Below are 24,350 nucleotides of genomic sequence, written 5' to 3'. Positions count from 1 at the left end.
TGTACATTGTGAGCTGGTCTGTCAGAAGGCAGCCATTATCCTCTGGCCGTGCGGTTCCACTTTATTCCCTCTTAATACAGGTTTTTCATGCTCGAGTAGCTCTTTCCTCGCAGACGGGTCCTGCTGGAGGTGAATTTGTCTGTTTTTTTTTTTTATATATATATATTTCTTTTTGAAGGATACGTGGCAGAGTGGAAGCTGAAAGCTAGAGCAGGCTGAATGGATGCATTAAGGGAACTGCACGTTACTAAAGCTGCGCCTGTTTGTGTTTTTTTTTTTTTTTCCCCCGTCAGATACTTGTTTGGCACACGAGGACAGAAAAACCTGTCCTTGTAAATGAGGGGAAAAAAGGATTCACAGACCCCAATGTGGAGATATGACCAACTCCTCTCCCGGTGAGTCGATTCTACCTCATTTGATGGATCTCCACCTTCTTTGTCCTGCAATTAGAATCAGAATCAGAATCAGTAAAAGTTTTATTGCCAAGTACAGTAAAGTTTACCATACGAGGAACTTCACGTGGTGTCGGTGCATTAAAAGGTGGAATAATAATTTTTTTTTTTTAAAAGTATTATTCCAGCTGCTTTCATTTTTGTCGATGAACAGTGCAAGCGTTCTGTATATTTTCTAATAATTATACATGGATTTTTAAAAAAAATGTTTTTTAAGGTGAAGCACGATTACAGCAGCAGTTTTCTTTTATTAAATGTCACCAATGAAATAAACAGCTTCAATTAACTTCACTTAAAGCTCAGCACTCTTTCTCAGCATATATCTTAATCCATTCCTTTGCAGCTGATTGGACCAGCAGAGGAAGAAAACTGCAGTTTCTTGATAAGTGCAACCGGCGCTCACGTCTTAAACCGCTGCAAAAAGGAAACGGGCAGCCTTTCGAAAAAGTGGATTTGATCCTCCTGACTGAAAATATGAACCAAAAACAGTAAAAATGTATCATATTAAAAGCACAGATTAGCACCAGGTGGAAGCTGTTTGTCGGTTCTTGGGCGCAGAGGAGGCGAGATAACGGACGCCTCAGCGGGTTCGGCGAGGAACTCTTGGTGTGATGAAGATGATGAAGATGACCTGACAGGAAAAAAAGACAGCACAATATGGAAAAGAATACATCCAGAAGATTCACCCAAACAGGTTAAAGAACATCTTTCATATCAAGAAGGAAATTCCTTCTGGATTTAAGGACATCATCAACCCAGATTAAAACACAAAGACAAACGGGCCTTATGGAGGGAAGGAATGTTCTTTGATAACTACGAGGTGTTTGCATTAATTTAATTTGTGTGTTTTACAGGCACTTGACTTGCTAGTTCACTTCTACTGACTCTCACTCTTGGGTTATCACTGTTCATTTTATAATGTCATTATAAATCATGCATCCAAGCCACCATCCTTACACTTGAAGAGGAACCCTCATCCTGCTCGGGAGCTGAAAAAAGTAAAGTAAAAAAAAATTTAAAAAAATCCTGACACTTTTAGCACTTAAATTACAAAAAAAAATTAACACACACACACCCACAAACACACAAATGTTCCTTTTTGGTGACACGTGTAAATAGTAAAGAAAACTGAGAACAGTTTGGAGATTGGAGGCAAATGTTGATGAGCATTCATGTACGGTTTATATATTTATAGGTGGAAAAAAAGTCCCTGCTGTTCCCCCACCTGGTGAATTTTTCAGGATGAGACACACTGACAATTACTTCTCCTCCAGCATCGTGGTAGACTAGTGAACGCTGACCTCACTTGATTTATTTGCATGTTAGCACATGAGCTAACAGAGGTCAGCTAAGCTCAAGAACATGAGCTGAACGAAACGGCGCCAAAATCCAGGAAGGAGGTATTGATTGGCTTTAAATTCCATTTTCTCTTAAGAAAAAAAAATTTAAAAATAAAAAAAATTTAAAGATTAAAGCCCTAAAACATGGCTCCCACAAAATGAAGTCTGCGATTTGACAGCAGGCTAAAGCACAACAAGAATAAATGTCATTTCTTCCTGCCTTCAGTATCCCAAACGCTCATGGTTTCCTTTCGCGTTTAGCATCCATCTTTTCTCCACGTGGCTCTCGGCACGGAGCCGACGCACCTCTCGCGATAGACATCGGCCAAGACGCCGGCGAACGCTGTAACAGAGTTATTCAATACACCTCCATATAATAGAACGTCTCCTCCACCTGATAAATCCTCCGTCTGGTGCAACACACAGCGGTGGCGCTTATCTAACGTTGCCCGGCAGAAGTAGCTGGAGATAATTCAAACACTGAGCCTCTGTACTGCTGCCAGATTATCACCCCCCCCCCCCCCCCTAACCGACACACACACACACACATACACTACCCAAAGTGTGCCTCCACGGTATAAAAACTCACAAAGACGTTCCAGCCTCTCTGGGCTCATCAGACAGAAAAAAAGTGTGTTATTCCATATTTCACTCAGAATATGATAAGATACACATTCAGACAAGAGGCTGTATTGTATCGCTCATCAAAACCGGCTGTTATCAGCCACTGCATGATATTACACTTCGCAGGGATTGGTCATGGAGATATTGCCTCCCATTATTTATTTCAAACAATCAAATTTAATATATTAATTTATGTATTTATTTCAAAGGTGGATGTGGATGTGGAAATGAGTCACAGCAGCTCGCCCTCAGATGCTCTCTAAAAGGCGAGCGTGTGTGTCGCATACATGGAATATCACACTGATCACAGGAGCTAAGTGCTACCGACACACACACACACACATACACACACACACACACTTAACACATCTTCTTTGTAGCGCCGCTGTTTAATCTACTTGAGTGGTCATTATCAGCTTTTAATCTGGATGAATGAATTAGCTTTAAAACAAATTAAGAGTCTTGGTCCTTAATGGAAACGTGCCAGGGTGTAAAATACTTCATTTGGAAGGAGTGTGACTTCCTGAAAATGTTGCGTGTCGTTTGGGGTGTCCTGAAGTGACAGAGCAGTTGAAGGTGAGGCTGTAACTTTCCGATTTTAAATTTTCCAACAGGCATTAGGAATATTTAATAATTAAGTAGACTAGAGCTGTAACCGACTTTAGATCTACAGATATTTAATAATGTCAGTTAATGAGCGTTAACCTGCGAGGACTTCTCTAAGGCACAATAGACGTCACACTCACCTCTGACCTTTTCCTTTCCCTCATCTCCACCGCCATTCCAGCCTCATGTGATTCATTCATGTGATTTTATGCATGACTTTCAAGGTGTTTTATTTGCCACAGCAATTCTGTCTCAGAGAAAGATGTTAGTCGAATCAAGAGAAATAAATAACTGAGAAGAAACTCCCTGTCCGTGCGATGCGTTTGGAGTTCCGCCCCGAGATCCGGTGCGTTCACACACGAGCACGAAGTGATGAAACGCTGTGCTTGAATGCGTACTTCAATCTAATTTGTTTAAATTGATGAAACAGATTTAGTTTCTCAACAGCACAAAAAAACCTAAAGTACGTCAAAGAATCTGAGAAACAAATAGATTTTATTTAATTTATCCTTCAAACACTGTCCCACAAATGTACTCTCACAAATAAAAATAGCATTAGTTTAAATTACAGTACAAGCTCTGCCACCAATTCAACTTCAATCGCGTATTGAGAAACTTGTCTGGATCGCTGCTGTCTTGGTGACAAAAAACAAAACAAAAGCGTCCGAGTTCATGGCGCTGTTGGCTGTAGGTGGACGTCATTTCTGGCGTTGACAAAGCTTCTCGACTAATCTCCCATCATCCTCCTCTTGTCGTTCACGCAGCCCCCTCACCACCTGTCCTCACAAGAGGTTGAGAATCCTGTTATAGTCGGGGGTCTTGGTGAAGTGAATCTGACCAACTGTTCGCTGCTCTTCAAACAGCATGACCTGCAAGAAAGAAAAAAACAAAAACTGGCTAAGAGGAGGTCGGGAAATGACACGTAGTGGGTGGATGAGCTCCAGAGTCAATATATGCACTCTTGCAGAGAAGAAAAGTTTGGAAAGGCAAAAAGGAAAAAAAAAATACGGAGATGCAGCTCATGTAACTGCTGATGCTTGTGGAGTTAAACACCGTCAAATCCACAGGGTGAAGAAAAACCAGCAGCTGGAGAGCAGAACTGTTGACCTGGTGTTAATATAACTTGTGTCTGTTGGTGGAGGTGAGGTTCATGTGACCGAACATGTGGTTTAAAGTCATAAATATACATGTGAATAGTGGCTACAGGAAGTCATTTAAATGCGCATCTTTGCTGGGTTGGACAGTGATGTCCTATTCTGATACTGCATAAGAAATCAATTAGCAGGAACACACTTGTGGATAAAGCCTGTTCATCTTCTGCAAACAGAACTGGAACAAGGTTTTCATTAATATTTATGTTTATTTCTTTGAACTAGACAGATGAGAACATGGTACCCATAGTGTTTTGAACGGAGCGATAAATAAGGCACAATTAACACAACAGTGTGGGAGAACCTGGTGTGTGTTTGTGGAGACAGCAGAGATGTTGAAGGATGGCATCTGATTTTAAAAAAAGAAAATGCATGTTTGTGAGTGATCGTGTGTGTGTGTGTGTGTGTGTGTTGGTGTGTGTGTGAGTGTGTCAGTGTGTGTGCTGGTCACAGCAGGCAAGGAAGACCATGTGAAGCCACAGCAAAAATAAAAATGAAAATAAAATGCTCATTTTTACCATTTAATGTTTCCACCTGCTGTGTGAGCCAAACTAATGTTTTTGATGTCGTTCACCCACAGTGGGTCGTTTTCACACTTTCTCTACAGAAAGTGAACCGAGGCCAGATTGTTTATGTTGTAAAAATAATAAAAAATTTTAGTCTATAGATCTACATCAAAATGCACACAATGATGGAAATAGAACGTGACTCATTACGAAGACCTCGTACATGGATTTCTGACATGTCACCTAACACTTTTGACCAAGACTGAATTAAAATGCTACAAACACGACCTACAATGTGTTTAACTCTTACTGTTCTGGGATCAGCTCAAATACTGTTTAGAGAGAGAGAAAATGAAGATTTAGTCGCACCCTGTTCGTCCCGCTGTAGAGCCAGGAGCCGGGCAGATAGAGAGTCTGCTGAGGACCCATGGACCAATAGCGACCCAGATTCTTCCCATTGACGAACACGACACCTTTGCTCCAACCCTGCAAGGACAACCAGTAATCACCATGACAACAGGCAGATCAAATCGTCAGAGAATGAGACACCAAAACAATAGATTAGTGTGTACAGCATGTATAAAAGTATCGAACGCTTTATTTCTGTTAAATGTAGAGGATGAAAACGTCTGATTTTATAAACTTAAAACTTTAATTTCCACTTGGAATCTACGAGAGACAGCAGGAAAAACAACCTGAACATCAATCAACAAACTTCAGTCTCTTTCTTTTTTTAATATTACACTTGCTGTTGAGTTTTATCACACCCTGTGTTAGCATATGTGTTCGTCATTTGTTGCTGATTTCACACTCACAGGGAGGAACATGTAGGTGTCTTTAGGAACACCGTTCACTTGAAATGTCCCCTGAAAAAAACACGGGAATGCGGGGAGAGTCTCTTCCATATACTTCCACTGACCTGAATTCTCCAATCTGTAGAAGCAGAACACATCGCAGTCAATAACATTCATCTATCAGAAACAAGACTGTAAGAGGATGCTGAGAGAAACATCCTGGATGATTTTTCCGGTTTCAGTTATACAGTAGATCATTTACAGTTTAGTGTTTTAAGTGTTCTTGCATGCAGGCTTCAGGAAACCCAGCAATGACTTTGAAATACATCTAGATAGTCCAATGAGTACAAACACTGAAGTCTGATTTCTGTGACAGAGCGCAGACACGACAATCATGTAATCTGGGTGCTTCACAAAGGAAAAAAACAAACATTTGCACCCCAGGAAGCGCTGGATCCTGCAGAGACGCCTCATAATGCTCAGAAATGACCTTTGCCATTAGGTGACCGGTGACATGTTAAGCAGTGTGTATCCATCGCACACTCCGTCAATCAGAGATGTATTCCTGTGGACTTGCAGTACAGGCCGAGTTCTAATACACCGTTTGTGTTCAGCCAGTGTGAAATAACCGATTTGTGAATCGAGAAAATTGCAAACCTTCTTGTTTATTCTTTGACAGATGGACGGTATCCTCAAATGCATGAAGCCGAAAAGGGAAATGAAATGGCAATCGGAGAGAGAAGAAGTGCTTAGTGATCAGACACACGCTGTTACCTGAGAAGCAATTAAGGATGAATTGTGTTTGTACCCCACGATTTATTCTAGAGTTAACAGAGTGTGGAACCTCTAGTGTGAAAACGATCTAGGCAGTAATGAAACATTACAGATTTTTTTTCCCGCTGCTGCATAATCCACCTACTGTACTGCTTATGATTGGGAATGTTCCTCGTGTTAAAAGCGGAAGGCCCCCTTTTTTCTGCGTTTTGCCATCGTGTTCCCATCGTAATTGTGTTTAACAGGGAGATAATCAGCCAGATTGAATTAGGAGCAGGCAGGTGTAATAGAAGAGAAACACAAACATGGAAGGAAACAGAATTATAATTGGAAGACACGAACCTGAGTTGGAAGTCTGGCGACATACCCAGACTGTAAATAATGAAGTCTGTGAGGACAACCTGGTTCAACATAATATCTCCAATAAGACCTGAAAGGTGAATTAAAGCCTTTTTGAGTTCTTTTGGGGCACTGTTATTTTACTGTCAAGGTCTCCAGTGAAAAGAAGCACGCCAACTTATTACCAGGAAGTTTGTACCTTTGCGCTGGTCATCCAGGTTTTCGCCATAATTCGCTCTTCCACGGTTCTCCACCAACAAACTTAGAGTTCTCTTTTTCTTGAGTAGAGAAATACACAAACCATGAGAAGCGTGACTCTAAAACCGTTACGTTTGCATGAACACATCCTCACGGAAAGAAACCTTTTAGTAGGGGAGACAAACAGATAAAGACCAGGTACCGGCGAATCTGTGAGATCGATTTGTTGTATGGTGTGATCCAAAACACCGAAGAAACGTCTGTCCAGAAAAACCTGCGAAGAAGAAAACACCAAGGAAAGTTGGTTTGACTTCATATCATATTAAAGTTTAAAATTCTCCTCCAACCGGTTTATGTAATACTAGAGCAGCTGGTCACAGGCTGAACTTGTTAGCTGTTGGCTCGTCTAGCAGAGCTGTGATTTCTAACAGGCAGATAACAACTTCCTCGCTGTTCTTACGAAGAAGAAGAAGAAGAAGAGTGTGAGTGTGTGGCTGTGAAGCCATCATGTCTCTGTCTGTCATCCTTGACTTTACCAGAGCTCTGTCTCTGATGTTCTTCATGGCGTCCAGAGTTCCTCCGCCGACGATGGTGGTCTCGTACAGGATGTATCCGTACGACTGACCGTTGTAGTTGTTGATGGGGAGGTTCTCCATGCTCACCGGTTTGTGCGACATCAGAGGCTGAAAAAAAATTGCAAAAAGGCAGGCTTTTAAAAAAAAACAGGTTTTGAAAAATGTGTTGCGGGGTTCTGATATCAGTTACGTTTAAGTGAAAACACTCCAAATCCACTCTGGATGTGTGAGATCTTGTGATTCCTGCCTCACACGCACCCCCCCCCCACCACACACACACACACACACACTCCCAACCTGCTTCACTCAAAGGGATGATTTATCAAACCTAATGAAGCCCTCCCGTCTGGTATTCAGAGCGGTGCTTCTCTTCAGCAGCAATATTTTCAACACCCTTGGGATGTGCGTAATGCACTCTTCACAAGACAATAAACATTCCCCACTATGACACAATTAAACACCTACCTCTGAACACACACACACACACACACAGGATCACGCTCACACATCCCACTCAGCCTTTCTGAAGCCAGAGAAGAGAAAGCGCACTCTTAAACAAGGCTGTGTGGATAGTCCAGGACAAAGTAATTGACGTCTCGGAGGAAAAAGCAAATTACGGCAACAGGGAGTGAATAATTTATGTTGTAAGCAACTTCCAGACGCGCTACATCTGGTCGGAATATAAATGCCTCTGAAGAGCGCGGCGTTAAGTGGCTCAACTAAACTCTTGGACATGAAAGCGAGGAGACATGATGAAACCTTCCAAATTGGATTTTTGTTTTTTCTCTTTTTTTTTTTTTTTGGGATAAATTCTCTTTTATGTTCATTTCCACAACAACCTGCTCTATGGTCCTGAAGCCGAGTACAGCTGATCATCCCAGCAGGATACCAGCAGTGTTAGTGTGTGTGTGTGTGTGTGCTCTCATGTAGGCTGGTGTGTCCAGATGACCCTCCAAATTGATGGTATGGTATTGATTGGTATGACACCTTATATTATTTTAATTTTGTTCATCCACATGAGGAATGGAACCTTTCTTTTATTGGAAAACTTTAATTTTTATGCCTGTAGCCTTTTAAACCATCCCAGTGACTTCCTGGGAGATGTACAGAGGATGCATGACCACACAGATCCGAAACCTTGCAACTGAATTCTGCATTCATCTACGAATAATGAATTTTGATTTTCTTCAGCAGATAACCCTGACTAAATATTTCATAGATGAATGGGATTCTCCTAGTAGCCTACCTTGTCGCTGAAATGCAGACTGTCCCATAGAGAGAAGTGCTCCTCGAAGATGACCGCCTCGTATTCGCCCTTCTCCTGAGGAAGAGGCGGCTCAGGGAGAGGTTCAGCTGAGCAACAGAGAACATTCTACATTTAGTCGATGGAAATTCATAACGAAAATATACAAAACACACAGAAATAGATGCAAATCTGTTTCTTTTAAAGCAAAAAAGTCAACAACAGAAAAAAGTGGAAATATAAGCGGTATTATTGTTAATGCTTTTGTCGCAAAGGCTGCCTGCTGTTCTCGGAGTAACAACTACTGCTAATAGAGGACAAAACTGCAGATTTATTGGAGCATTGAGTTGGTAATAGAGACATGAAAGCAGAGAGAAATGGTCCCGGGTCTGACCGGATCGCCCGTCAGCCGTCATTTTCCTTGGAGATTTCGTGCCCGGTGGCAGAAAAGTCACAGAGTGAACGGCAGTTTTATGGAGGACAATTCTGAACACAGATGGTGTCGTTATTCTGTAGCCGTTTACATCCTGCTATCAGCATTTTAGTCATGATGATACGGTTGAGTAAAATATTATATCCTGATCTTTTGAAAGCACACAAGAAATGGAGGAATGAAGATTTCTTTGTCTAATCGATGCAAAAAAAAGGCACACTCCTTTTTCTCGTCTCTTTCCTTCTGCAAGATGTTCAACTTGTGTTGACACACAAAGGAACTTCAGTGGTCAGCCGCAAAACAAACTGATTCAAGGAAAAGTTTGCCTTGTTTCCTGACAAAACTTCTATAAAGCACTGTAGACTGTCCCATTTAACATCCAAGTCTATGAATCACCCAAATCCAAAGAAACCTGTCACTCGGAAACTGATTTCAAGGCAGTGGGTGGGCCATTTGGCTTTCAGTGCAGCGTCCAGTTTGTGTTCTGTGTTGCAGACCAGTCACTTCACAAAGATTAAAAGTGGATGCCCCCGTCCGCAAACTTCATTTAAAGGTGTAAACTCACTCAGAGAACCGGCAGACCCTTTAGAAAAGGCTTGAAAGCGTTGACTTTTTAGGCGCTTCCAAGCGGTAACAGCTGGACCACTCAAGGAAAGCTTTGAGGATAATGGGACACAACTTCCCTCTGAACGGGTTGCCAAATCTCTCACAAGCAAGTGTTTTCTGCTTAGGATGCCTCAAATCTGTGAAACTATGTAATATAGTTGATTTCTCTCTCATGGCGAAGCCTGCTTTATCCCATGTTATTCATAGGGTGCTGCAGGGAAAAAAAAGACCATACGTCATCGGGTAGGAGACACACTTTGGTATGGGTCAAAGATCAGCGTTAAGACTGAATCCGTGACAAGTTAAGCAAAAATAATACCGGGGGGGGGGGGGAGAGTATGCGCTTCACTTGACAACTAAAAGATGTTAAAATATCGAGCCGATCTAATTAGAGAATTAGGCCATGTGTTTGTGGCTGCAGGATGGAAAACAAAGCCGTCTCACAGTCGCTTTCATATCCGAGCCACAGTGCAAAACATAAAGATGAATCACAGCCAGGCTTTCAAACTATCTTCAATCGACACAAGTCTGGGCAAATTATTCCCCTGTTATGATGGACTCAAGCCCAGATTGCCGTCCTGGCCGCAAAACACTCGAGACTTCTGCCCTCAACCACAAACCCTTGTTTTACAAATAAAGAACACCGCCTAAGCTAAAAGCGCAATTAAAAGGCCTGCTATGTAATTTTCACAATAGGTGGTAATTGAGGGTCTGTGATTTGGGGGTGAAAATCTCTCTCACATCCACAAGCATACGCAAACCCGTATCTAATCCGCGCTTGTAATCATATGCAAAGTTATCCTACTTTAGCCAACAGACAGCAGGTCCTACAAGGAGAATTACCTTCAGCAGCCGAGATGAAAGGGAAAGGACAGGAGGAGAGGTGGGAGACGGGAGGCCCCCGTCTCTGCAACAACACTCACTGTGCAAGGCGCTGAATAAATTCCTCAGAAGATAGTATTTGGTGGTGTAATCCCCAGCCTCGGATAATGGAGCATCGTAATCTGAAAGATAATGTGCTATCAGAAGTGCTCTGGAGGCAAGAGAGTAAGAGGCAGGGATGCCTCTTACCCACGGAAGATGCTTTCACCGTACTCCCCTATCAAATATCTTGAGACAGCAACAGACCAAGACATATTTTCACTTATCTTGACAGAAAATGGAACCGATTGAGAGGAAAAAAAAAAGGAGTTCAGAGGAGTAAACACAGTTACTAAAGCGGCTGAGATCCTCCGAACTGAGGAGCAGTTCTAATAATTCTCAAGAACAAGGTCATTACAATATTACACACACTTCAGGAGGACATGAAATTCATTGTACCATCTTTAATTTCCATTTATCATGCATTACATGAGGTAATAAATCCATTAGTGTGTATTAAGTATTCAATTGTCAAATTAGCTGAAGGTCAGAGGCTCGGGAGTTGTGTTAGCGTCATCCACACACTTTCCAAATGTCCCATTCATGTTTTAATTCACTGATCCTATTCACGTTTCAAGCACATCAGGTCAAACTGTACTTACTGAGTGGTGTGTGAACTCCTGACTGACACATTTTTTGCAAAATAGAATCATTGCGCTTTCAAAATAGAGTCGGATCAGCAAACGTAATTGATCTGTTGTCTGTTTTGAATCTTTTTTTTTTTGTCGTGACTGCGACTAAACAACTCTGTGTCTCACACGTTTACAACATTTATTCCAGTGTCAAAATGTCGTTCAGAAGACGATTCATTTGACTTACCATAACTTGTTACCATAGATTTATAATCTGTAGAGCCAAATGCCCCATTCATGAAACCAAAGTTTGTCCCTCCATGGAACATGTACAAGTTGATGGACATGTTAAGTTCAAGGATCTTCATGACCTCAGGAATCATATCTGTTAAAGACAGAAAGCAAAGGTAAAGAAAAAAATAATTATTACACGTAGTGTAGATTTCACACATTCTCATGTAACCACTGTGACCCCCAGCTTTTACAAGCTAAGGTGAGTATTTTAATAATGTTATTGCCCTTGGTCCCACTTCAATAGACCTTTGAAATGTCTATTAGAGGTTAAAATAATTCCTTATGGGGCAAAGCACAAGCCTATAAAAGAAATGGCCTACTTCCCCTGCTCAGTTTAGCTACTTATATCTGCCAGGAACACATCAGAACAAAACGAAATGAAGCATTCGTACTGGATCTTCAGGAGGAAACTGGACTTAAAATAATAAACATAATGTTCAAGTAAACTACAATGGAGGAGGACGGCTGGTGGGCTGGCTGGCGACGCTGACGTTGACCAACAGCTCAGTGTGTTCCGTGTCTGAAGCGTCAAGGACACGAGTGAACCACACCTCGTTTCATAGCTGCGACGCTTTCTGCATGGCGAGGGCTTCTTTCCTCCTCCTTTCTCACCGAAGAGAGGAGCCATAAGAAAGACATTTTTCATTTTCACAACATTTCTAGTTTAAGATTCGGATCGCTGCTGGGAAGGACACGGGGAGGGGAAAAAAGAAATGGGAACTGGAGGTTCTGGCCTGTGCGTTTGAAATAAGATGTTTCTAAGAGCGCTCAAGATGGTGATAGCGAGGAATGTTATATCCATTAATCTTTATGCTAAAAATATCCTCCTGCCGCTGAAGCATGTGTAAGGCTGCCGAAGTGACTGTCTTCAAAATTTTACTTCTCATATATACAGGTGAGAGAATGTGGAACAATTGTGCAAAAATAAGACGGGGTCAGTATTAAGTCTAAGGTCATGTTTGTCTGGTAGAACAGGGTGAATTGGTTAGTTCATGCAGGGCCATACCGCAGGATCTTTGTATGGCATTGTTGAGGTTTTATGATAAACCAGTCTATCTACATTACAACCCTCTCTGTGGTTCTGAGCTCACGCCAAGAGGTGCTGCTTGAACCAATGAGATCAAAGTGCCAAATGCCAAAATGGGTCATAACTACAGGGTGTGGCTTTTAAGGTAAGTTGGGAAACAGCGTATAATTCATTCTCAGCTGTTGAAGCATGGAGTCTGTCGCATCTCTTCTATTTTTAAATAGAAAAGTTAACAATGGGGTAATTTACTAGGGTTGGGCATCGGCAGACGATTTCAAAATGTCTTACATCCAACTACTGCAAACCAGTCTCAAGCTAGAGTCGAACATCTCCCTCAGAGATTTTGAAAACATTACAGTGAAGGTTGCTTTTTATGTTGTTTTATTGTAATGTTTTAATTAATTCCTAGTTGTGTTGCTTCAGTTTGCTGCTTGCGTTCTCGTAAATACTCTGAGGTCTTTCTCTCTACTCTTAGAGATCTTTGTCAATGATTTAATAGACGCTAAATAAAAGTAAATTACAGTAAAAACTCCACTGGGTGTTTCATATTATTTCTTGTCTTGTTCAGATGTAAGCCTGTGTCTTTTAAGACACTGTAAGATGTAATTAATAGTGAATTGCTTATTGATTCTGTTTTCCCTATCAATGGAATTGTAATTTCATTCAGCCGGGGACATCAGTGGTGTAGATCTGGATCTCCGGCAGATTCATAAGAAGTGGGAGAGCATGAGCAGAATGTGACTCCTACGAAGTTCAAGACTTTCTCTCCTTCCGTCTATTAAAAGTAGGCTCAGATGGGAGAGAAAGAAATCACCGGCTCAGTCGACCTAATGTCCTCAGGCAGATCATTCTTGAGCCTCGGGGCCCCTGACTGCAAACACTCTGTCCCCTTTAATCTTCAGCTGGACCCCTGGAACAGATAAAAGACCCGTACCTAAGGACCTGAAAGTACGTGCTGACGCATACGGTACTAAATGATTGGGGGTACAGCTGGGAGAGAGGTCAAAAAAGGCCTTAAAAGTAGAATCTTAGAATCTATCCTGAGACATGTTGACAGGCATCATACAGAAGCTAAAATTCCAGCAAGAGCATTAGGAGAAATGATGTGAGTATATAGCTGTGAGTCTGTCCTTACCCCGTCTTTCCTCTGGCACAGTGGCTTTTTTATTCTCAGCTAGCAAAGGTTTGTCTTAAGCTACTCTTACCCTGAGGCATCCAGACTCCATCTTAACCTCCAGACAGTCTGTTTTACCATCACAGATCCTGTATTGGCTCACAGCACAAACCCTGTCTTATCCAGGTCTCAAATTAGCCGGCATTATCGACCTTCTGTACTGAAAGAGAACTACCTCAACCTCAACAAAGAATGCATCAGCAGACTCTGACTCCCTCTGTGGGACCCCTTTTTCCACCATTCAGTTCTCCAGCTGGTGTGTCTTACCGTCCTCTGAGCGTGTGTTATGACGCTCTCCCCAGAAGTCGAACCATCCGGTCCAGAACTCCATCACCATCCTGGGCCTCTGAGGCTGGCAAAAGTAGAAACAGGATGAATTAAGATGAATTACTGGATGAATTATTTTTCTTTAAACATCCCACAATGCTCTCAAAAGTTCTTTTAAGATGTGTCAAAATTTTACTAGTTAATAAGCACATGATCGAGAAGGAGACGGAGGCACAAAGTGAAATGGCATGTTGTGTTTAGTCTTTTAAATAATCATAAATTTAATAAATCATAAAATTAAAATTAATTGGATCAGTTTTATCCCCATTGCTTTAAAAGCCAGGTGTGCTTACATCTGGCATATAGCTATTTAAAAAGCTGACGCCCCCGCCTCCCCCGCATCCTGATCCTTTGTTCCATCCACGACTCCATTCGACCCCATTCCTGCCAATGTATTGATGTTTAACTGAGGGAGAGCAGCACTGCTCAGACCAGCTTTCAGCAGGTCAATGATCACTGCTTCCTGCTGCCCTAAGCGTGAGGCTGACTACAGGTCTGCATAGCAGCGAAGACTGAATCCCAAATAAACAATCGTGGGATAACTCATGATGAAAATCAAGGCGCTGACACACACACAAAACTTACTTGTAATTGCTCCAAACGCAAGAGGTGAGCCGCACTCAGCGTCTTGAAATTGATAGCTTCTAGAACTTTAGAGCAAGAAAAAAAAACAAACACTTTATGAGGATGATGTAGAACACCGAAGATGCTTTACTCCACAATGATTACCAACGATTATTCTTTAAAGCTGGATCAACACTATGATGCTTCGTGTTTTGCTTTTAATGACCCGTTAGTTATTTTATGTAGCACCAGAAACATTCAAAATGAGAATTTCTGATTCCCACAAATTTACAAACCAAAAGGGGCTTAAAGTTTGTCAGAACAATAGAATATAAATCTATACAACACCTCCTTCCGCCCCCCCACGGGCCAGCCCTTGCAGGTTGTCTGAGGTCATAAGGAACTCTGTGATGCCCCTTGACTGAAGGGCCTGGAAAGAAAAAGCATCATGAGGGCAAACAAACAAAACAGTAGAACGACTCTTCCTACACATTATTGCTTTTCAGGTAAATAATTACTCTCAGCTTCCAATTATTGAAATGCATCATAAATGTAGTTTCTCACCTCCTTGATTAAAGGCACGTACTCCACATCTTTGGCATAGGCTCCGTATTCATTCTCCACTTGAAGTGCTATAATTGGACCACCATTGGAGTACTGCATATTAATTAGCCAGTGAATAGAGGATGCGTGTTAGGGCGTGGGATCAGCATTGGACCATTACTAGCCTGAATACAGCTGCGCTTTAAGAATACCAGAATGGAACTTAAAGCCTCTTAATACATGCAACAGGCAAAAAAAACTAAATAACAGCCGTAGGGCGGCTAAGTGACTCGAGTTGATGGAAGGATGGAAGACCATCACACTATAATTTTATCAGCTTACATGTGTGTGGTTGATGTTATTGCCCACAGTGTTTATTACAAAGACACAGGAGCAGTTATTAAATTTTTTTAATGGATGAAGCAAATTAAATATTCTATGCAAGGATGAAATACGAGCAAATGGATTAAATCTGTAGAACTCTAAACTCTTGTTGACAAGATTTTAAAGATGAACAAACATACAGTGCATGCATGTTTCCACGGAAACTTTCAACAGAGAAATCTTTTTTTTTAATTTTTGAGCATATGTGCATACATATATATGTTTTTTAAATATTTTCCCTGAAATATATCTCTAGACTATCCCGCAATGTAATTGTTCTTTAACAGAAAGTACCTGATATGGAACAACTCTTTTGATGAGTTCATCAAAGTATGAGTTGAAGGCGCTGGTGAATCCTTGGTATGTTGTTCTCACTCTCATGTTGGGATCCCGTAGCAACCAACTGTGAAAAGATTACAAAAGAACCTTTAAAAGGTCCCGACAAGTTCTTAAAAGTTGTTTCATCAATGCTAATCCAATCAATCTAATCAAATCAATCGAAGCATGGATCAACAAAGTCATGCTTTACTCAACAACGCATGACCTGGAAGCCAAACTACTCTGACAACACCTACTGCCAGTTTATGTCAGAGGATGGATTGTAACTACAACACGCCGTAATCTAATCTCTTCCAGACAAAAATTCTTGGCAACTTTCCACTCAACACAAACGCTGAATGGATTTATTATACAGCAAAGATAAAGGTAACAAACAGATTACCTGAACAGAGATTTCTTTCTCTAATCTCATTTAATGGGTAAATTTATCACACCATCTGCAATTTTTAAATAATGCAAAATAAAGGGGTATTTTGGCTGGGAGGCAAATGTCAAACACCTACAAATGGAAGGCTTTATTTTGTTTTGCTGTTTTTACCTGGGGAGACCCCCGAAATCCCACTCAGAGCAGATGTAAGGTCCTGGACGCAGAATCACCCAGAGCCCCAAGCTGTCCGCCAGGCTGAGATAGGCTCTGACCCAGAAAACAATAAAAAAAAGTTGCTGTGAATATAATCCATTTATTACAAATATGATCAATCTATTTTTACATTTCAACAGCAAGTGGCGTGTTTGATGGATTTCACTTAATATTGTCACAAAAAGAGATAAGGATTCTTCTTAAGTCATTTATGAAGGGTAAACCTCTGCAGCACTAAATTACAGTACTGCATACACGACTGGAAGCTCTGCTGTAATGCAACAGAGCCATCTGCAGGAATTCTGCTGACGTCCAACAGGGGAGGTTCATCCAGCCATCCATCCATGGGGTCGCCAGTTTTATCAGCCGGCCAACACACGCAACAGGGGGGCATTCAAGTCATTCTTCCTTACTCTAAATCCAGATCATCCCTAAAGTTGAACACCCCTCGCCGCGGTTCGTGTAAGTTCCAGGGCACATACCTGAAAAGAATCAAAATTTAATTACTGTGTGTGTGTTGTTGTTGTTGTTGTTTTTTAATAAATTCAGAAAGTTTGTATTCCTTTAATTCCGCTGTCTTTCTCGGTTCTCGATCGCCGTGGAAACCTACGTTGTGAGAGTATTGATCCCGCATGCTTTCATCTTCAGCAGCCGGTCCCTCCAGGAGTCTCTGGGGACGCGGAAGTAGTGGATAGAGCCTCCCAGGATGCGGAAGGGCTTCCCTTCCAGAGTGAACTCGGAGGATTCTTCGGTCAGACCGTGCACTCGATTCTTTTTCACATCCCTGTGGCGATTCCTGTGGAGCGAGATAAGTCGGTTTACATGTGAGCAGCAGTTTTGAACGGAACTTGTTCAGCCAGTGCAGCAGGATCATGTTCGTAAACATGTAAACCCCGATTTTTTTTTGATTTTTTTTTTTTAAAAAACAAACCTGCAACTTCTGCTCAGAACTTATCACAAATTACGGCTGAAAAATGTTTGAATCGTTTAATGTCAGTTCATTACGTTGCCCTGTTCCAGGCTGTTTTACATATCTTTGTTTACGCGCCGGTGCGCGTAATTATACAGCAATTACGCATAATTTGCGGAAGGTAAAAAAAAATGCATTAAGTTTAAACAACAGCAAAAAAATAAAATAAAAGACATACAGGACGCAGAATGCCTCCGTGTAACGTTAAGGTAACATTTGATCAGTGTTGACAGGTGAACCAGGTGAGGGTTCCTGGAGAAAGAAAAAAAAAGCAGCCGAGAAGCTCCGTGCAAAAACGAGGGACGGTTTGCGCGTCATCCATGAAGCTTATCAAGGCTTCCAGTCTTTCATCTAGACACCTTACCTTATGAGATGAAAACCGATTGACAGCATCCCAACAGTAACGAACGCAAGGAGGACGTATCTTTGTTTGAGGGACAGGCGTAAACCTGCAGTCGCGATGAGTTCCATTTCTTAATTAAAAGTGTTCACATCGGCCTGCGGACTCGGCGCAGTCGGTGTTAGAAGCTGGTTCTGCTCTGACAGCCGCTAAAACTGTCTGATGTGTAATGTTTGGTTATGATTGTCAGTGGTAATGAAAGGCGTTGCCATTGGAAGAGACGTCTTGGGCCGGTTCGGCCCGCGGTGCATACCTCATTCAAGAGGAACAGGTTCATTGAACAGACGGACGGCTGGAATTCCACGAGAGCGATTTAATAACGCATTTGCGCCTTTCTATGCAAGTACAACACACACAATGAAGATAGGGACGTGTCGCGAAATGCAAACCGTAAAAGTCTCTGCAAAAGTCATGCAACGTCCTCTGATCGGCCCGGAGCCGGAGGTTTTAATTTAGATTGGGGAGAGTTACTGAACGTAGGGGGTCGCATGTTTCATGTACCGCACTGTCAGAATGGTTCACAGTGTTATCCTAAATCCAGACCAATTAAAAACTGAAGTAAAATATTCATTTTTCTATTAAAAAAAAAAAAAAAATCAAAACAAAACAATTCTGACATTTTTCCTTCTAAATTATCAGAAACTTGAGTGAGAACAAAATTGTGTTAGTAATTTTCATTGCTGGAATTTTTTCTACTGAATGCTCCTCTAGTTTAAATTTAACTTGATTTTTTTATTTATTTAAATGAGCTACAGTATGTATTAATAGTGAATTTATGACTGTTTCTTTAATGATATACAGAGTGACAGGGAGACAGAGCGCTGGCATTTTTTGTCCAGGAACAACAATAGTTTCCATTATCTGCAGAATTTGAGGCCTGGCAGCACCATCCTCCCCTCGACGTACAGCTCTGTCAGTGTTATTCACGTAACTGGAATCTCCTGTTCTTCTACATTTAAGATCGGTAAGTTTTCACTTGAAATATGCTCATAAATGTGTTCCACGCTGTTCAGTTCCACACAACACTCTATGTACTGTGTCGTAGACGCTGCATATAAAGTTGCCTAATGTTTTGAGGGTTGATTATAGTGACGTGTTAAAAAGTTACCTGCTTAGGAAAATTTTTCCACTTTTCCACTTCATCTAACTTGTTTCCCAGTCAGGTCACACTTCACATAGAAGAATGACTCTTGAGGGACTGAGAGCCGACTCCTCTCAGTTCACTTTGGAGGGGGAACCTTTCCGAATCCTGGGGGGCTCCGTTCATTATTTCCGTGTCCCCAGATCCTACTGGGAGGATCGTCTGCTGAAGATGAAGGCCTGTGGCCTGAATACACTCACAACGTAGGCTCCCGCCGCAGACGCACATCACAACGTGTTCACTGTTGTTCTGTGGGAGAAGGTCAAACACAGGGCAGTGCTTTTATGAAACAGAACGATGAAATAGTTCAACTTTAGCACCGGCATGATAAAATTTAAATGTATATGTTTTTGCTGAAACTAAAAATGATGCCTTTTTGTCTTTTTTGTGACCGTTTTTCAGATATGTGCCGTGGAATCTGCACGAGCCAGAGAGAGGAATGTTTAACTTTCAGAATCAGCTGGACCTAAAGTAAGGCTTTTATTTTATCCCTCTTCTTTGATATAAAATAAATCCAGCTCTTAGCTTCTTTGGATCTGTCTGCCTTTCTCAGAGCCTATGTCAGCTTAGCAGCAGAGGTGGGTCTGCGGGTGATCCTGCGTCCCGGACCTTACATCTGTGCTGAATGGGACTTGGGCGGGTTGCCTAGGTAATGCCTTGTAGCCATGTGCTTTGAAATGTGTCCACATACTAGCAGTAGCTATCAACACTCTTTTTGTTTCTTTCAGCTGGTTGTTAAGAGATGACGGCATGCGGCTGAGGACGACTTACCCTGGATTTGCGGAAGCTGTAAACCTCTATTTTGACAAGCTTATATCAATCATCAAACCTTTGATGGTGACTAAAAGTGCTGCTACAGTATGTCAGACATGTTTTGAAAGAATTAATGGAGATCTAAAAGAGAAGATCGTTTGTTTCAGTTTGAAGAAGGAGGCCCGATCATTGCTGTTCAAGTTGAGAATGAGTATGGCTCTTACGCCAAAGATGACACATACATGCCTTTCATAAAGGATGTGAGTTAACCGATGTACTGCGATGTGTCACTGCATCTTCTCATGAATTGAGTATATGTTACAACTAATGTGTTTTCATTTCCTCTAGTGTCTTTGTTCCAGGGGCATCAAGGAGCTCCTGATAACCTCAGATAACTGGGCAGGTTTGAGAAATGGAGGAACGGCAGGAGGTACAACTTACAACTTAAAGTGCATCAATCTATTCATTCTATACCTTTTATTGAAAAAAGAAACAGCAACAACAACCACAACAATACGTTTAAAGTCCTTCAGGAACCATCCAGCCAAACCTGAAAATTCAGTCATGAAGTCCTCACTGATGGTTTAGCTGATGGTTGTATGGTTTACAACATGCATATAAACTACTGAGGCTGAAGCTACAATGAGAAGTTTAGCTTTAAAAGGACCTAAATAATGTCTTTTCTAAGTACTTAGGATCTGAACAACCTGGTTTAAGTCATATGAGCTGCATGAAGTTATTTTATGCTTATCTTTTTGCCTCTCGGTGACTTTGTTTTTTACAATTCAAAATAAGTCCTCATCTTCTTTAGTTCATTAAGAGGATCCTCCAGTGATGTTTAGTTGTTAGGCCTCAAAAATATTTTGCAGAGAAGGTCTCTTAACTCGACTTTCCGCTGGCATAAGGATGAGTTGATGATGATAATTTTTGGATGAACTGTTCCTTTAATTCTGTTTATATTGTTGATAACCACCATCTAATTCTCACTTCTCATTTCAGTTCTGAAAACAATCAACCTACAGAGACTGACGTTTAGAGCAATCCAGTATTTGACGTTCATGCAGGTCGGTGATCATAAATAAATAAATATGCCTCTTGCCGTCATCGCCGGTGACTTTATGCCATCATGTGCTTCGTGTAGCCCAACAAACCCCTGATGGTGACAGAGTATTGGTCTGGGTGGTTTGATGTCTGGGGTGACCTTCATCATGTGTTCCCCGCTGAAGGTAAAGAAACACTTTTCATCCAGCATTTTCCAGTGAGATTTTTTTTTATGTCACTGCATTTGCTTCACTCCATTGCACATTCTAATAACCAGTTGAGACTCAGTTCAAGGCCATTTCACCTGATAGAGAGGAGCAGTATAGCAACGCCTAACGGCTTGCTTCCTTATCAAGCAGTCATTTGTTGTCATGTGGTTTACAGATATGCTGGGTATTGTGTCAGAGATACTGAACAAAGGAGCTTCTATCAATCTCTACATGTTCCACGGTGGAACCAACTTTGGCTTCATGAATGGCGCGTCAGATTTTAACACCTACAAACCTCAGGTCACCAGCTATGGTTGGTTCAAACGGAGAACATACAAAGAACAGTTTCAAATGAACACAATGCCCCTGAACAAATGCATTTGTTTGTGCCTGTGTTTTTGTTTTCAATGCAGATTATGATGCTCCGTTGTCTGAAGCTGGAGATTACACCCAGAAATATCAACTTTTGAGGAACTTATTCCACCAGTACCACTGTAATGTTGTTGTTGTTTTTTTGTGGAGTGCATTGCAAATGTTCTGCACCACTCTGTAGACTTTATAATTATCTTAATTACTGAATTACTGAGACCTGTTGAGTCTGTAACAATTAATTTTGATTAAATGTTTGAACAACTGCCCTAGCTCAGCCTCTTCCGGAAGGGCCTCCTCCTCAGGAGAGGAATGCATACAACCCTGTTGTTATCCAGCAACACCTGTCATTGTGGGACGCCCTGCACTTCATTGATGCGGTGAGCTTTCTGCCATTGTAATTTTCAGGGTTTAGGGGGGTATGTGAAAATTTTAACAACTCCTGCCTCAGAAAGCATGTTCTCTGGATTCCCACCGTAAAGGTCAAATGTTATATGCACTTCAATGTCCCATATGCAGCCATACAGGTCAGACAGGCCAGTGAACATGGAGAACCTCCCTGTCAACAATGACAACGGTCAGTCATATGGTTACACACTGTATGAAACCACCATCACCAGCGGTGGAACACTAAACTCTAAGAACAACATCAGAGACAGAGCTCTGGTGAGGACACAGAGACACAGACATGATGTGTGATGATGAAGGTTTCAAAGCTTATGAGTCGTCAAGACTTTTACTTCATCCCCTCTCTGTGTTGCGTCTTACGTCTGTAGGTTTTTGTTGACAGGAAGTGGGTCGGTAATTTGGACAGGAAGACTCATAAGCTGATGCTCCCTGATGGAGAGGTATTGTTACATCTTGCATCTTTCCTTCTCTGGAAGGAGACTGAATCATACAAACGTTCACTTTTTTCTAGAACATTATCATCAGATGGGTCATTCTTAATTTCACACAACATCCGCATTTTATTCTCTTTCCCAATGACTTTCAAAGGGGACAAGGACATTGAGCTTGCTTGTAGAGAATTGTGGAAGAGTGAATTTTGGGAAAAATTTGGATAGCCAACGCAAAGGTATTGTTTCTTGTGCTGTTCTACACATTGATGTGTTTATTTGATTTATGTATGTATTCTATTCATTTATTTATTGTACAGTTCTGTTGCATTGTGTTACAGGTATTGTGGGGGACATTCTGTTGAATCGCTCCCCTCTGAGAGGATTTACCACCTTCTGTTTAGAAATGAAGCCAGACTTTATAAAAAGGTTGGTTAACTGGATATTATTTTTTATTCAAAGCCAGGCTGCCTGAGACACAAAATGACTGTCTGAAAATAAAAAAGCTAGATTAATCTTAACATATTCATAACATTATATAAATGCTAATCATATATTATAATGCAAGGTAACAGATATCTAAATGAAAAATATATCCCTATCTGTTGATATGGAACATCACACTAAAGTCATTATCACCTTGGTAACACCATCATGGTGTGTTATGTTCAAGGTATAATGATGCAGAAAACGTGACGATTATTTTGCTAGAAATATATTTTCTGAGAGTTTTTATCTTGTTTCAGTTTAATGACTTCTGACCAGTGGAAATCTGACTTGACGTCGACTTCCACTCCAGGATTTTACCAGGCCACATTGTGTGTAGAAGGTCTTCCCAGAGACACCTTCATCAAACTCACTGTGAGTACAGACCATCATCATTTATGGGAAATGTACTAAAGGCTTGTAACAGAAAATACATCTATTATTCTGAATAGTTTAATGTATTCTGAGGGCTTAAAGTCACTGCACCACATCACTGTTTTTATTGGACTTAGTTGGTACACATTGTTTACGAACCACATGCATCCATCATCCACAGGGATGGGGTAAAGGAGTTGTGTTTGTCAATGGGCAGAACTTGGGACGTTACTGGTTCATAGGCCCCCAGCACTTCCTTTATCTCCCTGGACCTTGGCTCCAAGGTGGAGAAAATCAGGTATGTTCAAAAGCTCTAGGTAAAAGGTAATGGCCAGGTTTCAGAGATAAACCCTCTATTTGTTCTACATCATTTGTTGCACATTGTTTGCGTACAATATGCCATGTATTTGTCACGCTCTCTTTCAGATTATTGTTTTCGAGGAGCAAAAAATGGACAACAAAATACTGTTTGCGGAAAATCCTGATTATGAAAGAACAATTGATGTCTACAAATTCCCTTTTTGTACACTGTTGTAAAAAATGCTCAGCAAGTACATACTCTGACACATCTTATTAATAGTGGCAGTTTGACGTTATCTCAATTTTAATAAACAGAATGACTTACAATTGTTTTCCTTCAAAATAAAAGTAACGCATTTCTAAGACTGGACAGTGCATGGAAATGTAGACTACAATAAATTTGGAACAAGGAAGAGTGGGAAGATTTTACAGGGACACAAGCTGTACTCATGTCACATTTTATTTCTCCAATGCCTGCTGAGTGTAAATTACGTAAATCCTTTAGTGTTCTACTTGACCTACCCCTGCTTAGATCACTATTACTGCCACTAACATACAACTGCTCAACATGCTGAAACTTTTTTTTTGGTGTCATGCTTTGTGTATGGAAACAATGGATATTTAGTCAAATAAGCAATAAACTTTTGTACACTTGCATTGTTCTGGATTTCATATTTTATTAAATTATCTTCAGCGAAAATATTGTGATCTCAGCTTTCGATGCCAATAGATATGTGTTTAGTTCTTGTAAAAACATGGCAAAACGACATGTACTGTAATTACCATTGTCCCCAGTAACACATGTTGTTGACATTATTCTGAAAATATTAACGCTATTCGTGTACGATTGTACTACAGTTCTGCGAATACGAACTAGCAGAATAAATGTAAGATAATCCCACCGTCCGTGCGATTAATAATACCAAAAAAACAGAAATCCACAATATATTAATCATTCCATCACACTTGCATTAGGGGAAAAGCTATTTTTGTAGTTCATTAGCCAAGTTGTACGGTACTGTTTGTGGATCGTCTACTTCCTCGTTTATTCACGTGACGGCGTTCCAGCCAATCAAGTACGCTGTACGACGAGGGCACCCGTGA

General features: G+C 41.1%; 3 protein-coding genes across 8 annotated transcripts in view; 2 read left to right on the top strand and 1 right to left on the bottom strand.

Annotated features, from left to right (window-relative positions):
- The window catches only part of b3gat1a (beta-1,3-glucuronyltransferase 1 (glucuronosyltransferase P) a), a 58,325-nt gene extending 57,396 nt beyond the window's left edge, over positions 1 to 929 (top strand). For all 4 annotated transcript variants that reach the window (XM_068317297.1, XM_068317298.1, XM_068317294.1 and 1 more), the window contains 2 exons: positions 294 to 395; positions 796 to 929. In XM_068317297.1, the coding sequence (XP_068173398.1) occupies positions 294 to 380 (87 nt within the window). In that variant the 3' untranslated portion in view covers positions 381 to 395; positions 796 to 929. The remainder of the gene's footprint in view (positions 1 to 293; positions 396 to 795) is intronic.
- A 2,825-nt stretch (positions 930 to 3,754) lies between these two features.
- On the bottom strand, positions 3,755 to 18,172 carry LOC137596615 (beta-galactosidase-1-like protein 2). The gene is made up of 19 exons (XM_068317290.1): positions 17,701 to 18,172; positions 16,977 to 17,162; positions 16,780 to 16,848; positions 16,325 to 16,420; positions 15,742 to 15,850; positions 15,085 to 15,177; positions 14,869 to 14,950; positions 14,542 to 14,606; positions 13,897 to 13,981; positions 11,382 to 11,519; positions 10,565 to 10,645; positions 8,606 to 8,712; positions 7,321 to 7,467; positions 6,987 to 7,058; positions 6,786 to 6,864; positions 6,590 to 6,677; positions 5,495 to 5,612; positions 5,049 to 5,165; positions 3,755 to 3,891 (listed from the first exon to the last, which is right to left on the bottom strand). The coding sequence occupies exons 1-19, from the start codon at positions 17,805 to 17,807 to the stop codon at positions 3,805 to 3,807; spliced, it is 1,926 nt and encodes a 641-aa protein (XP_068173391.1). The 5' UTR covers positions 17,808 to 18,172; the 3' UTR covers positions 3,755 to 3,804.
- glb1l2 (galactosidase beta 1 like 2) lies at positions 17,102 to 23,882 on the top strand. Of its 3 annotated transcripts, none has more exons than XM_068317293.1 (20): positions 17,102 to 17,190; positions 18,604 to 18,700; positions 19,021 to 19,080; positions 19,280 to 19,348; positions 19,431 to 19,526; positions 19,606 to 19,714; positions 19,798 to 19,890; positions 19,979 to 20,060; positions 20,630 to 20,694; positions 20,772 to 20,856; positions 21,056 to 21,193; positions 21,294 to 21,374; positions 21,523 to 21,629; positions 21,769 to 21,915; positions 22,026 to 22,097; positions 22,246 to 22,324; positions 22,427 to 22,514; positions 22,832 to 22,946; positions 23,128 to 23,244; positions 23,373 to 23,882. In XM_068317293.1, exons 3-20 carry the CDS (start codon positions 19,049 to 19,051, stop codon positions 23,481 to 23,483), a joined length of 1,686 nt encoding a protein of 561 aa, XP_068173394.1. In that variant the 5' UTR covers positions 17,102 to 17,190; positions 18,604 to 18,700; positions 19,021 to 19,048; the 3' UTR covers positions 23,484 to 23,882. The 3 variants fall into 3 exon arrangements, with proteins under 3 accessions (XP_068173394.1, XP_068173393.1, XP_068173392.1); XM_068317292.1 differs by having other exon boundaries at positions 18,900 to 19,080; XM_068317291.1 differs by having other exon boundaries at positions 18,896 to 19,080.
- Positions 23,883 to 24,350: the final 468 nt, after the last annotated feature.

The sequence above is a fragment of the Antennarius striatus genome, chromosome 6, assembly GCF_040054535.1.
Source record: "Antennarius striatus isolate MH-2024 chromosome 6, ASM4005453v1, whole genome shotgun sequence".
Lineage (NCBI taxonomy): Eukaryota > Metazoa > Chordata > Actinopteri > Lophiiformes > Antennariidae > Antennarius > Antennarius striatus.
Note: the sequence above shows the minus strand (reverse complement) of the source record. Positions and strands in the feature narration are given on the sequence as shown.

Excerpts from the sequence above, each read along its gene's own strand:
- glb1l2 (XM_068317292.1), top strand. The coding sequence starts at position 18,920 with ATGACTCTTGAGGGACTGAGAGCCGACTCCTCTCAGTTCACTTTGGAG. Across the intron at positions 20,857-21,055 it reads TCATGTGTTCCCCGCTGAAG|ATATGCTGGGTATTGTGTCA; the intron begins GTAAAGAAACAC and ends TGTGGTTTACAG. Across the intron at positions 21,194-21,293 it reads ACCTCAGGTCACCAGCTATG|ATTATGATGCTCCGTTGTCT; the intron begins GTTGGTTCAAAC and ends TTTTCAATGCAG.
- LOC137596615 (XM_068317290.1), bottom strand. The coding sequence starts at position 17,807 with ATGGAACTCATCGCGACTGCAGGTTTACGCCTGTCCCTCAAACAAAGA. Across the intron at positions 8,713-10,564 it reads TTTATTCAGCGCCTTGCACA|CTGAACCTCTCCCTGAGCCG; the intron begins GTGAGTGTTGTT and ends TCTGTTGCTCAG. Across the intron at positions 6,678-6,785 it reads CCTGGATGACCAGCGCAAAG|GTCTTATTGGAGATATTATG; the intron begins GTACAAACTTCC and ends TTCACCTTTCAG.